This window comes from Schistocerca gregaria, chromosome 4, assembly GCF_023897955.1.
Source record: "Schistocerca gregaria isolate iqSchGreg1 chromosome 4, iqSchGreg1.2, whole genome shotgun sequence".
Classification (NCBI taxonomy): Eukaryota; Metazoa; Arthropoda; class Insecta; order Orthoptera; family Acrididae; genus Schistocerca; species Schistocerca gregaria.
The window spans coordinates 385,031,002-385,043,486 of record NC_064923.1 but is presented as its reverse complement, the minus strand read 5'-3'; the positions used below and the strand labels follow the sequence as shown (position 1 = coordinate 385,043,486).

Here is a 12,485-nt window from a genome sequence, read left to right as displayed (position 1 = left end):
GTTCATCGCAAGTTCCTGCCCAGCATTCCGCCGTGTCCTGTGCAACCCGAAACTCCTCTCCCAATCCCTTCCAGTATCTCCATTGACTTTGGTAGTCACCTACGGTAGGAACGAGCGCTGTGATTGGCTAGTGCACTCCCACCGTGTCTCCAAGCCATCGCACACTCACCAACATATTGAAACACTTACAAAATGATGGATTTACTTTTAAATAACTTGAAATGAAATGAATATTCCTACGGCTCGACCATAAACACGCTCTAACACACATTATTAAATGCATAATCAGATCAAAGAAACATATATCAAAGGAATAGAAACAAAAGCAGGCCAGTAGCGTAGTGCAGCTGTGGTTTCTAAAACCAATTTCTTCATGAATAGTATATATCGGATGTAAACAAAGACAGACCAATAAATACATTCATAACTGTGGAGTACTTATGGCCTGACGCAATCAATAGTAATCAGCCAGTTTGACCTCGAATAACGCATGATCTTTTCCAGTTACATGACTGTAATTCATCCCAATTTAGGTTTACAATCGACAAAATCGGATGAACCGTTTAGATTTTGGCAATCCGTTACTGGGTGTTAGTTGTATAATTTACAGTCAGATACTAAGCTTTAAATTAATGAAGGTGATGAAAATCTGATTTCACCATCAGAACCACCGCGCAAATAATGGTAATGTACATGTTTCTTTTTAAGGTGTCATGATTCCTCTGACAATTATTAATTTCTACATGAAGTGTGAAATGTCTTCCATTATGGTTTCACAAAGTCTGCCATCCTTGGTGCTCCCGGCACACAAATCTCTTTCATCAACACAAAGCACAGTCCTCAACACAGCTGCAGCATGGAATTCCCAGCCATGTGGTCGGCCTGGACCACGCGCTGGGGCTACCCCTCTTCCTCCCGCTAATGTTCGGCACCGCGCAGTTGCTGAAGAGCCCCGGTTTGCCGAGCGACCGGTGTGGCTACGCCAGCTCCGAACTTAAAATATTTTCAGGGCGATATATATATATATATATATATATATATATATAATGGATGTACAAGTACAGGTTGTACACACATGGTTGATGACATGTGGAAATGCGGGTATGAGTCAAGTGCTAATAGCAAAATGGTAAGGCAAAAACTCGTGATAAGCGGAAATCCGGCTTCCAGTACCAGTCCGGCACAATTTTTAACAGTTGTCATTTCATTCAACACCCGACGCCCGATGGTTGTCCATATTCGCAATTGTGAATATGCTTCACATGTATTTTTTTTTCTTTTTTAATTCTGTCTACCTTTTTTAAATAGAAATTCAGCAATGGAATAGAAAGAGTTGCCCCATAAAAAATGATTTAGGCTAGATTTAAATTTTTCTTTGTTTCACGCTAGGCATTTTGTATCATTGGGCGAACGATCGAAAATATTTGTTCCTGCATACCCAACTTCTTTTGGAGCCAGTGATACATTTAATGATACTTGACAACTTCCATAGTTGTAGATACGTACATAACGTTTCTTCTCGGACTGTGATGGATTATTTATGAAGTTTTTCTTATATAAATACATAATGATGTAATGGTCAGAATGCCTAACCATTTGAACAGGATTCTACAAGCTGATAGTGGGTTAATATGACATATATTATTTTTACAGGTCGTTTTTGTGAAGTCTACACTTTCTTCCTAAAAGGATAATTTACTACAGAAAATCAGTCCATAAAGCATTACAGATAGGAAATGCGAAAAATATTTTAGACAGTTGACTCGTTTGTTTCCAAGATGAGCTACCATACGAAGAGCGAATGTTGCGGAACCTTACTGTTTGAGAAGCTCAGTAGTATATTTCTTTAAGTTCAAGATTTTACCAGCATTTACACCCTAAACCTTGGAGCATTCTAGCCACCTTACTGACTCCTGTTCATGTATTGCACAAATTGCTGCTATGACTATTTGTTATGCAGAACTGCATGTATTGTGTTTTCTCAAATTTTGGGAGAGTACATCTTCAAGTAACCACTTAAAATTATTTGAAAAATATCATTAACGATGTCTTATGTTTGTACTAATTCTGCTTGATGAATGTTAAGTAGAAGATTGTTTACATATACAAGGAATGGGAGTAGACCTGTAATTGAGCCATTTGCGACTCCCTTCGTGATTTCTCGCCAGTCATCAAAATTTCTCACTTTAACTTGCGTTTTTCTGAGAAAGTAACATGATCTAAACAATGAATCGTCTTGAGAAGATCAAAAAACACTAACTGGCGATATTACCTTATGTAAAACTTGTAATATTTGGTGAGTTAATGTATAAACAGCAGTCTCATTCGAATAGCCAATCCGGAATCCAAAACGTGATGTGATAAGTATATTCTTTATTTCTGAATGTGAGAATATTCCCGAAAAAGGCGTCAGTAAGGAAACGGGGCAATAATCATTTAATTTATTTCGTCTATCCTATAAATAGGATTACAGATGGAAACATTCCCTGCAACATTAAGAACATTACTTGTTAAGTTAGAATAGTTCCTCAGAACTCGGTGTGAAATTCCATCAATACAATATGAAATGGTGTTTTAGACGTTTATTATTCTGTTAATTGCAGTGAATGGTATTACTCTTACGTCCAGTTGCTTAAACTTTTAATATACACTCTTGCTAAAAATTGCTCACACTTCACATGTATAAAGGAGCGCCTTTCATTCATAATCAAAACGTCTTCAGTCCCGGGTTCGATCCCCGCCACTTGCTAAATTTTGATAAATAATCAGCATTGGCGGCCGAAGACTTCCGGCATAAGAAGTCAGCCTCATTCTGCCAACGGCCTTGTCAAAGAGGGCGGAGGAGCGGTTAGAGGTTAAGGGCACTCTCCTGTCCTAGGGGTGGGAAATTGCCCCTAAAGGCGGAAGAATCAGCAATGATCAACGACATGAGGATGCAGAAGGCAACGGAAACCCCTGCATTAAAGACACGTAACGTGTATCCACAGGACATGTTGCCTGTAGTTGAAGAAGTGTCACGATGATCTCTCCATTGGCAAAAGATTCCGGAATAGTCCCCCATTCGGATCTCCGGGAGGGGACTGCCAAGGGGGAGGTTACCATGAGAAAAAGATTGAATAATGTTCTACGAGTCGGGGCGTGGAATGTCAGAAGTTTGAATGTGGTAGGGAAATTAGAAAATTTAAAAAGGGAAATGGAAAGGCTCAATCTAGATATAGTAGGGGTCAGTGAAGTGAAGTGGAAGGAAGACAAGGATTTCTGGTCACATGAGTATCGGGTAATATCAACAGCAGCAGAAAATGGTATAACAAGTGTAGGATTCGTTATGAATAGGAAGGTAGGGCAGAGGGTGTGTTACTGTGAACAGTTCAGTGACCGGATTGTTCTAACCAGAATCGACAGCAGACCAACACCGACAACGATAGCTCAGGTATACATGCCGACGTCGCAAGCTGAAGATGAACGAGAGAGAAAGTGTATGAGGATATTGAAAGGGTAATGCAGTATGTAAAGGGGGACGAAAATCTAATAGTCATGGGCGACTGGAATGCAGTTGTCGGGGAAGGAGTAGAAGAAAAGGTTACAGGAGAGTATGGGCTTGGGACAAGGAATGACAGAGGAGATAGACTAATTGAGTTCTGTAACAAGTTTCAGCTAGTAATAGCGAATACCCTGTTCAAGAATCACAAGAGAAGGGGGTATAATTGGAAAAGGCCGGGAAATACGGGAAGATTTCAATTAGATTACATCATGGTCAGACAGAGATTCCGAAATCAGATATTGGATTGTAAGGCGTACCCAGGAGCAGATATAGACTGAGATCACAATATAGTAGTGATGAAGAGTAGGCTGAAGTTCAAGACATTAGTCAGGAAGAATCAATACGCAAAGAAGTGGGATACGGAAATTCTAAGGAATGACGAGATACGTTTAAAGTTCTCTAACGCTATAGATACAGCAATAAGGAATAGCGCAGTAGGCAGCACAGTTGAAGAGGAATGGACATCTCTAAAAAGGGCCATCACAGAAGTTGGTAACGAAAACATAGGTACAAAGAAGGTAGCTGCGAAGAAACCACGGGCAACAGAAGAAATACTTCAGATGATTGATGGAAGGAGGAAGTACAAACATGTTCCGGGAAAATCAGGAATACAGAAATACAAGGCGCTGAGGAATGAAATAAATAGGAAGTGCAGGGAAGCTAAGACGAAATGGCTGCAGGAAAAATGTGAAGACATCGAATAAGATATGATTGTCGGAAGGACCGACTCAGCACACAGGAAAGTCAAAACAACCTTTGGTGACATTAAAAGCAACGGTGGTAACATTAAGAGTGCAACGGGAATTCCACTGTTAAATGCAGAGGATAGAGCAGATAGGTGGAAAGAATACACTGAAAGCCTCTATGAGGGTGAAGATTTGTCTGATGTGATAGAAGAAGAAACAGGAGTCGATTTAGAAGAGATAGGGGATTCAGTATTAGAATCGGAATTTAAAAGAGCTTTGGTGGACTTACCGTCAAATAAGGCAGAAGGGATAGATAACATTCCATCAGAATTTCTAAAATCATTGGGGGAAGTGGCAACAAACCGACTATTCACGTTGGTGTGTAGAATATGTGAGTCTGGCGACATACCATCTGACTTTCGGAAAAGAATCATCCACACAATTCCGAAGACGGCAAGAGCTGACAAGTGCGAGAATTATCGCACTATCAGCTTAACAGCTCATGCATCGAAGCTGCTTACAAGAATAATATGCAGAAGAATGGAAAAGAAAATTGAGAATGCGCTAGGTGACGATCAGTTTGGCTTTAGGAAAAGTAAAGGCACGAGACAGACAATTCTTACGTTACGGCTAATAATGGAAGCAAGGCTAGAGAAAAATCAAGACACGTTCGTAGGATTTGTCGATCTGGAAAAAGCGGTTGACAATATAAAATGGTGCAAGCTGTTCGAGATTCAGAAAAATGTAGGGGTAAGCTATAGGGAGAGACGGGTCATATACAATATGTACAACAACCAAGAGGGAATAATAAGAGTGGACGATCAAGAACGAAGTGCTCGTATTAAGAAGGGTGTAAGACAAGGCCTTAGCCATTCGCTCCTACTCTTCAATCTGTACATCGAGGAAGCAATGATGGAAATAAATGAAAGGTTCAGGAGTGGAATTAAAATACAAGGTGAAAGGATATCAATGATACGATTCGCTGATGACATTGCTATCCTGAGTAAAGTGAAGAAGAATTAAATGATCTGCTGAACGGAATGAACAGTCTAATGAGTATACAGTATGGTTTGAGAGTAAATCGGAGAAAGACGAAGGTAATGAGAAGTACTAGAAATGAGAATGGCGAGAAACTTAACATCAGGATTGATGGTCACGAAGTCAATGAAGTTAAGGAATTCTGCTACCTAGGGAGTAAAATAACCAATGACGGACGGAGCAAGGAGGACATCAAAAGCAGACTCGCTATGGAAAAAAAGGCATTTATGGCCAATAGAAGTCTACTAATATCAAACACTGGCCTTAATTTGAGGAAGAAATTTCTGAGGATGTACGTCTGGAGTACAGCATTGTATGGTAGTGAAACATGGACTGTGGGAAAACCGGAACAGAAGAGAATCGAAGCATTTGAGATGTGGTGCTATAGACGAATGTTGAAAATTAGGTGGACTGATAAGGTAAGAAATGAGGAGGTTCTACGCAGAATCGGAGAGGAAAGGAATATGTGGAAAACACTGATACGGAGAAGGGACAGGATGATAGGGCATCTGCTAAGAGATGAGGGAATGACTTCCATGGTACTAGAGGGAGCTGTAGAGGGCAAAAACTCTAGAGGAAGACAGAGATTGGAATACGTCAAGCAAATAATTGAGGACGTAGGTTGCAAGTGCTACTCTGAGATGAAGAGGTTAGCACAAGGGAGGAATTCGTGGCGGGCCGCATCTAACTAGTCTGTAGACTGATGACAAAAAAAAAGGAGACGGAATAGATAAAGATGATCGTAGCCTATTTTTAGAGTAATGTGAGATATTGGAACTACTAAATTTTCTCTGACATATACCACGGAAACTGCTAACGTGGTGTCACCAAGTAGCCTATACCAAGATCAACATAAAAATTACATTGTTTGTTGGCGTTGTGTCACCAAGTAGCTTATACAAAGATCAACATCAAAATTACATTGTTTATAGGCGTGCCGAATTGCTATGATGGATCAGCTTACGACACTAAATTTGAAATACAACTGTCTGAAAGCTACAGCGGACAGCGGAAGGATTGACAACTGTGTATCGACAGTAATATCTTGAATATGTCCGACAATACAGTAACCCGATTCCTGAAGTAATGCCTGCACATGAAAATAATGTTTTCTGGCTTTATAGGACGCTCATCGATAATGTAGGACAACGCTTATCAAACATTCCTGGAACAGCACCAGTCCTTGTGGTTGTCATAGTATAAAGTTGACAGAAGCATGTCATTTTCTAAAATCGTAGAGCCACATAAAAACTACTCCTGACCGAGGTGGATATGAAGCAATCCTCTTAACGCACAGTCACCATTAAGAGACTATAGTCTTTCTCTGGAAGAAAGCCAGCTTTCTGTCACTCGCTCAAATGTGCCGACTGATGGGTATGAGAATCGAAACAGAAATCTCTCAGTACTTTTCTGACCCTTCAAACGCACAGGACATAACCAATTTCAACATTTGGTTACCGCCGTGGTTGTTGTGTTAGTCCTGTAAGTAATACTACACGTACTCCCACGCCACATCATAAACCTGGACAATAACCTAGGACAGACGAGGACACATCTCCTTCATGTGCGGTTCCTCCAGTAGTCGCCGTACCCACACTGAGGGAGCTGCACTCCTTCTGTCTGCGATAATTCCTCGAGTCTGTGTCATTTCCTTACTCGTTGTATTTCTTATGAGGGCTTTCCGAGGCATCCGATATAGTGCATTTCTACTACTGTCGGTCTGCTTTTATTTTTTGCAATAAGCCTCAAGCACTCACATCCATAATTTGTTATAGAGTCTACGTTACACTTTTACGGCATATCCTTTACTTTCCAACCAGCAAGGAGACCCTACCAGAGGTACTAAAAATCTGGGTTGCTGTTTTCCTATTGACTACTCGTTGTTATTACTCCCACTAACTACTGTCTCATCAGAGGACTCCACCCAAAAATTTAAAATTTTTACGTGACTTGATGTGATGGCCATGCACTATTATGCTTTCAGCGTTTTCTCCACTCTATAGGTATTCATTCTTTTGAAAATTTGCTTTTAATCCTAAGCCACCAGGTTCATCTAGTAATTTTCTTAGCAAGAAACGGATAATAACCTCTTCACTATCCACCACTACCTGTCTTTTGGGACCATATAACCACTCATACGGTTTGTAACATTCACTCCACAATAATTTCTATTTATCATCTTGCTATCTTTCTTATAAAGTCGAGTTACATATGGCAAGTTCCATTCATCGGCCGCTTCTTCGCCATCCGACACACATGCGCTAAGCAACTTACTCAAACATTCCTGTAGTACATTCGGACCATACTTAAATCATTCTGTTGGTATGTTTATTGGTCTGGGAAATTTTACATTAGTTTCACCGATTCTCCTACTTCTCTTTTCCATATTTCCTCTAAACTTCCCACACATAATTCATTCTCGAAATCCATTTCTGTGTCCTCATACTTGGTTTCTCTCTTCGGAAAACAGTGTCTTAAAACCACTTTCCCAGTCTTGAATACCAATAACTTTTATATTTGGTCGTTCTTTCGCATCTCATCTTAAATTCTTCGCAGTTCGCCAGGCTTCTGCTCTGTTTTTGATCCCCCTCTCCCCACCCTGCACCTATTTCGTCACGTCTCTTTCACACATCTCATTTTTCCTAGTAATAGTTTATTTTTAATCGCCCTATTTATTTCCATCAACTTTTGATCTCTTCTGCATATTCAGCCAACTGTTATACATTTTCTTATTAAGTTTCGCCTTTCCTCTAAGTCCTCCGTCAACCTCTGTGAGCTTCCTTTCCATTCTTCAATTTGTTCACCCAGCTTCTCATATGCTGTTTCAAGAATGCACGTATCCATTTCTTGTTACATTTATTCAACATTTCTCCACTCACCAAAATTATGCAGCTCTCAATATAGCTCCATTTTATAAATAAGTTTAACAGTTCCATCTCTGAAAATATTGAAACTACATTTAAAACATTCAGAATGTTAACAGGAATAATATGGTCCTGAGTTACCTTTTCACCCAGAGTGGAAAGACAAATTTTGCTCCAAGCAGGAAGTGCTCAGGGTCAAATCCGGGGCTTTGTATAGCTTGACATCAAACACCTTAAGTCTATAATATCGCTTCTGTATGATGTAACCTATGATTGTTCTCAGATTTCGTGAATGACTCTGCCACGTGTATTTATGCACCCACTAACGGGGAGGAAACCTTTTGGAATTTTCAGATCCACTGCAGAGCCTGTATTCACAAACGTTTCACCATTTTCATTTACGATATTCTCTCAGTATCTTCCTACTACTTCATCATCCGCTTCTCTACCTTTTCTCATATTCAAATCTGCCGTAGGGTCTCAATCCTCTTGAGGATATATCTTTTCCAGAACCCTTGACAATTCCTCATAAAATAAACTTAGATTTTGCAGTCAGCGCTATTTATTTGGGCATACAGTTCCACTAGAGTGTATTCATGTCTATGTTTGGAAAAGATGATTCTTTCATTTATTTGTTTCCCTTACTCAATCCTCATTTTATGTTTTGGTGAATTAGCACTGCCATCGATATCTTGCCCCTCTCATCCTTCCTGACAGTACTGTAGTAATGAACAGAATCTCTCGTCATTTCAGTTCCCTTATCTCCACTTTTTTACCAATTTTTAACCCTTGCGACCCATTGGAAACACCTTTTCCCTTAATATTCAAGCCCTGTGTATTCCAAGTTCGCAAAATCGAAGCACTTTTTTGCAGCCATACTTCATCATGTTACCTTTTTCATGCGAGACTTCTCTTAGAAACTCTGAGAATCTGGCCCAATGATTTGTGCTCTACGCAGACTGTCTTTCCGGGCTTTTAAGCTTTGTCTGCCAACTAGAGAGGCAAGATGGGCCGTTGTGAGATATCGGCCAGGACAATGTTGAGTTAATGAATTTTCTGATTTATAGCAAATAATAGTTCACAGTCTGGTTGGAACAAAGACAGCCAGCACCAACACCAGCACAATTCACTACACCTGGAGAGGACGACTAGGAAGGTCGTCGGGATAATGGAAGCAATAAAGTGGCTGAAAACTCGAAGGAACGCTATTAACCAACAATGTCGAGTAAATCTGTGGCGACATATACTATTTATTTTAAATTTATTGATTGTTTTAATCATAATAATTTCCTCTTATGTCCGAATGCTACTGGATTGGCCTTCAATAGATCCCAGGTCATTGCGATCGCGAATGTCAATATGCTGCTATTCTGCATAGCAATAAGTTAGCAAGTTGTGACTTGAGATTTTTAATCATACCAGTTTCCTTCTTTGAATGAAATCGTTTAGTTATTTATTTATATTTATTTATTTATATCTTATTTAGCGTGACCAAGAAAGAAGTACTTGGATTGAAAAGGCTATATGACAGGGATGCAGTGTTTCGTCCCTCCTTTTCAATCTGTACATCGAAGAAGGAATGACTAGAATAGAAGAAAGGTTCAAGAGTAGGGTTAAAATTGGTGGTGCAAGGATGCCAGTGATAAGATTCGATGGTGAAATTGCTGTCCTCTCAGAAAACGTAGAAGAGTTACAGGATCTACTGAGTGGAATGAACACTCATATGGAATGAGAGTAAATCGAAGAAAGACGAAGGTAATGAGAAGGTGTAGAAATGAGAACAGCGAAGCGTTTGATCATAATTGATGATTAAGAAGCAGATGAATTTAAGGAATTCTGATAGCTAAGCAGCAAAATAACACATCATGGACGGAGCAAGGAGGAGATAAAAAGCAGCTAGCACTGGCAAAGATGTCATTCCTAGCCAAGAGAAGTTTACTAGTATCAAACATTGGCCATATTTTGAGGAAGCAGTTTCTGAAATGTAATTTCGGGGCACACCCTTGTAAAGTAGTGAAAGATGGACTGTGAGCAGATCGGAACAGAAGAGCATGAAAGCATTTGGGATATAGTGCTATAGAAGAATGTTGAAAATTAGGCCGACTGATAAGGTAACGAATTTACGCACAATCGGCGAAGTGAAGAAGATATGGAAAACACTAACTACAAGAAGGGACAGAATTACAGGACGTTGATAAAGACATCAGGGGTATCTTCCGTATTACCAGAGAGAGTTGTAGAAGTAAAAACTGTAGATAGGGAAAGAGACTGGAACACATTTAGTAGTTAACTGAGGACATAGGTTCCAATTGCTACTCTGAGATGAAAAGTTTGGCACTGGAGGAGCATTCGTAGCAGGCAGACGACTTATATATATATATATTAAAGAAAACGCCTGACTGCATTAAGGACTTACGACGTTCTCTCTCATTTCACCATGAGCAATACATACCAGCTCTTTTTTTTTAAATTCACTTACTAATAATAATAATAAATATCATCATAATAATATTAGACTACAATAACAATACCGGGAATGGTAATAATAATAGTAGTAGTAGTAGCAGTAGCAGTAAAGTGCACAGATAAGGAAAGGGTCAGTGTTACCAGGAAAAGAGGGGTAAAGAGAAAAGAGAAGATTGAAATGGCAGCGGCAGTAACTGTAAGGAAAAAAAACAGAATTTAACACCGACGTCAAGGCGGAGAGAGAACTTTAGACGGTGGAGGAATGGTGAGGCTGAGTTGCAGACTAGTATGTGGCAGAGCTAGCTATTACGTACAAGGTGGACCATTAGCTGTCTTCTGAAATTTTGAAAGGAATTTTTCTCTACTATTCTGGGGAAGATTGTTAAGAGTCGAGTTCCAGTTGCTTAAAATTATTTAGAGTATATAGCAGTGTTTTTCAATGGTACTGAATTTCACTCTGTTGGGTACAAATATATCTGGCGTGCTGTTGAGACAGTTGTGTAAGAGTTCCGGATAAGAGAACGTGCGATGATTGAGAAGGCGATAGAGCAAACATGGAAGATTTGGCTTATTGGCACGTAGCAACACGTACCCATGATAATTGTTGGTAGTCAGGAGCGGTATGGCCGAAATAGCGTATGTCAGAAATGCATCGTACACAAGTACTCACCGCCAGTTCCAGACTGCGCGAGATTTCGCGCAAAAATTCTAGGAGAACAGCATCACCATAGTCACGTGTGAGGGGGTTAGCTAGTAGGGTGCTGCGAAGTCGCAGTTCAGTCAGCGTGAAGAGGGTTGTTGCAATGGCGGTCGAAAGGTAGGTTTTCGTTTTTCATGACTTATCGACTAAGATGAAGCTTTCGAACACCTATCAGTAATTTATTATGGTCCCTTCGCTTACACTTAGGCTGAGCAATGTATTGTGAATTGGTGTCTCTCGACGGCGGTTGGTTCGTTTCGCAGTGGACGGGCAGGCTGCGTCGGTGGCGGAGACGCCGGTGCAGGCGCTGCCGCAGCCGCAGACGTCGCCGCCGCCGCAGGAGCCGCCGCCGCTGCCGCCCCCCAACCCCGTGTCGCCGCAGGCCGTCCGCAACGGAGACCTCTTCCTCAAGTACAACAATGACACGCGGAGCCGTGCGTGCGCGTGGGACTCGCCGGTTCCCCCCGGCAGAACGGTGAGCGCCGACCTCAGCAGCCGAGGCACTCCTGCACTCTGTGCTAAGCGCTCTCTTCATAAGCACTTCCTTTGAGTGAGATTATAAAACTTTTGCTTCAACTTGGACATATATTTCTGTACTTCCTTCGCCCAGCTTACATACTGTAAAGAATGATCGCCATTTAAGGAACTACATGAAGGTCCTCCCTGTTTTACTGCATCTTCCTCTACTCCTTTTTTTTTGTTTGTTGATTTTTGACACCCCCCCCCTCCTACCTGAACACTCACTAAAAACAGCATTGTAGAGGCGACACGGCAGCAGATAAGGGGGGGGGGGGCAGGACGCGGACAATGTAGGGGGCAAAAGGGGGGGGGGGAAGAGAGGAAAGGAAAAGAAGTGGGGAGCCGATAGAGGGAGGGGACATAGAAGGAAAGGCGAGACTGACGGACGCGAGAAACAGTCGGAAAGGCAGTTGAGGGGAGAGAAAAAGAACTCAATTGAGAAAAGGGTGGAAGAAGGGGGGTTGGGGAGAGGCAGCCCGGGAAAAGGACAGAGGAAGGGAGGCGCAGGTGAGGATCAGAGTTCACAGGAGGGATAAATGGAGGGAGAGAGGGCATCATGCGGGACGAGGTCGACGGAAACCACCTTGGGAAAGGACTACTTTGATGTCCATTAGATGATTGAAGTACAACGTTACCCATACTTCAAGAGGTTAGGAAGACGGCAACATGAA

The 12,485-nt window shown here is 41.2% G+C and overlaps 1 protein-coding gene across 1 annotated transcript in view; it reads left to right on the top strand.

Annotated features, from left to right (window-relative positions):
* LOC126266972 (hemicentin-2-like) overlaps window positions 1-12,485 on the top strand; it is an 852,087-nt gene that overhangs the window by 795,073 nt on the left and 44,529 nt on the right. Inside the window, exon 14 of the mRNA XM_049971700.1 lies at window positions 11,559-11,770. Within this exon, the coding sequence (XP_049827657.1) occupies window positions 11,559-11,770 (212 nt within the window). The remainder of the gene's footprint in view (window positions 1-11,558; window positions 11,771-12,485) is intronic.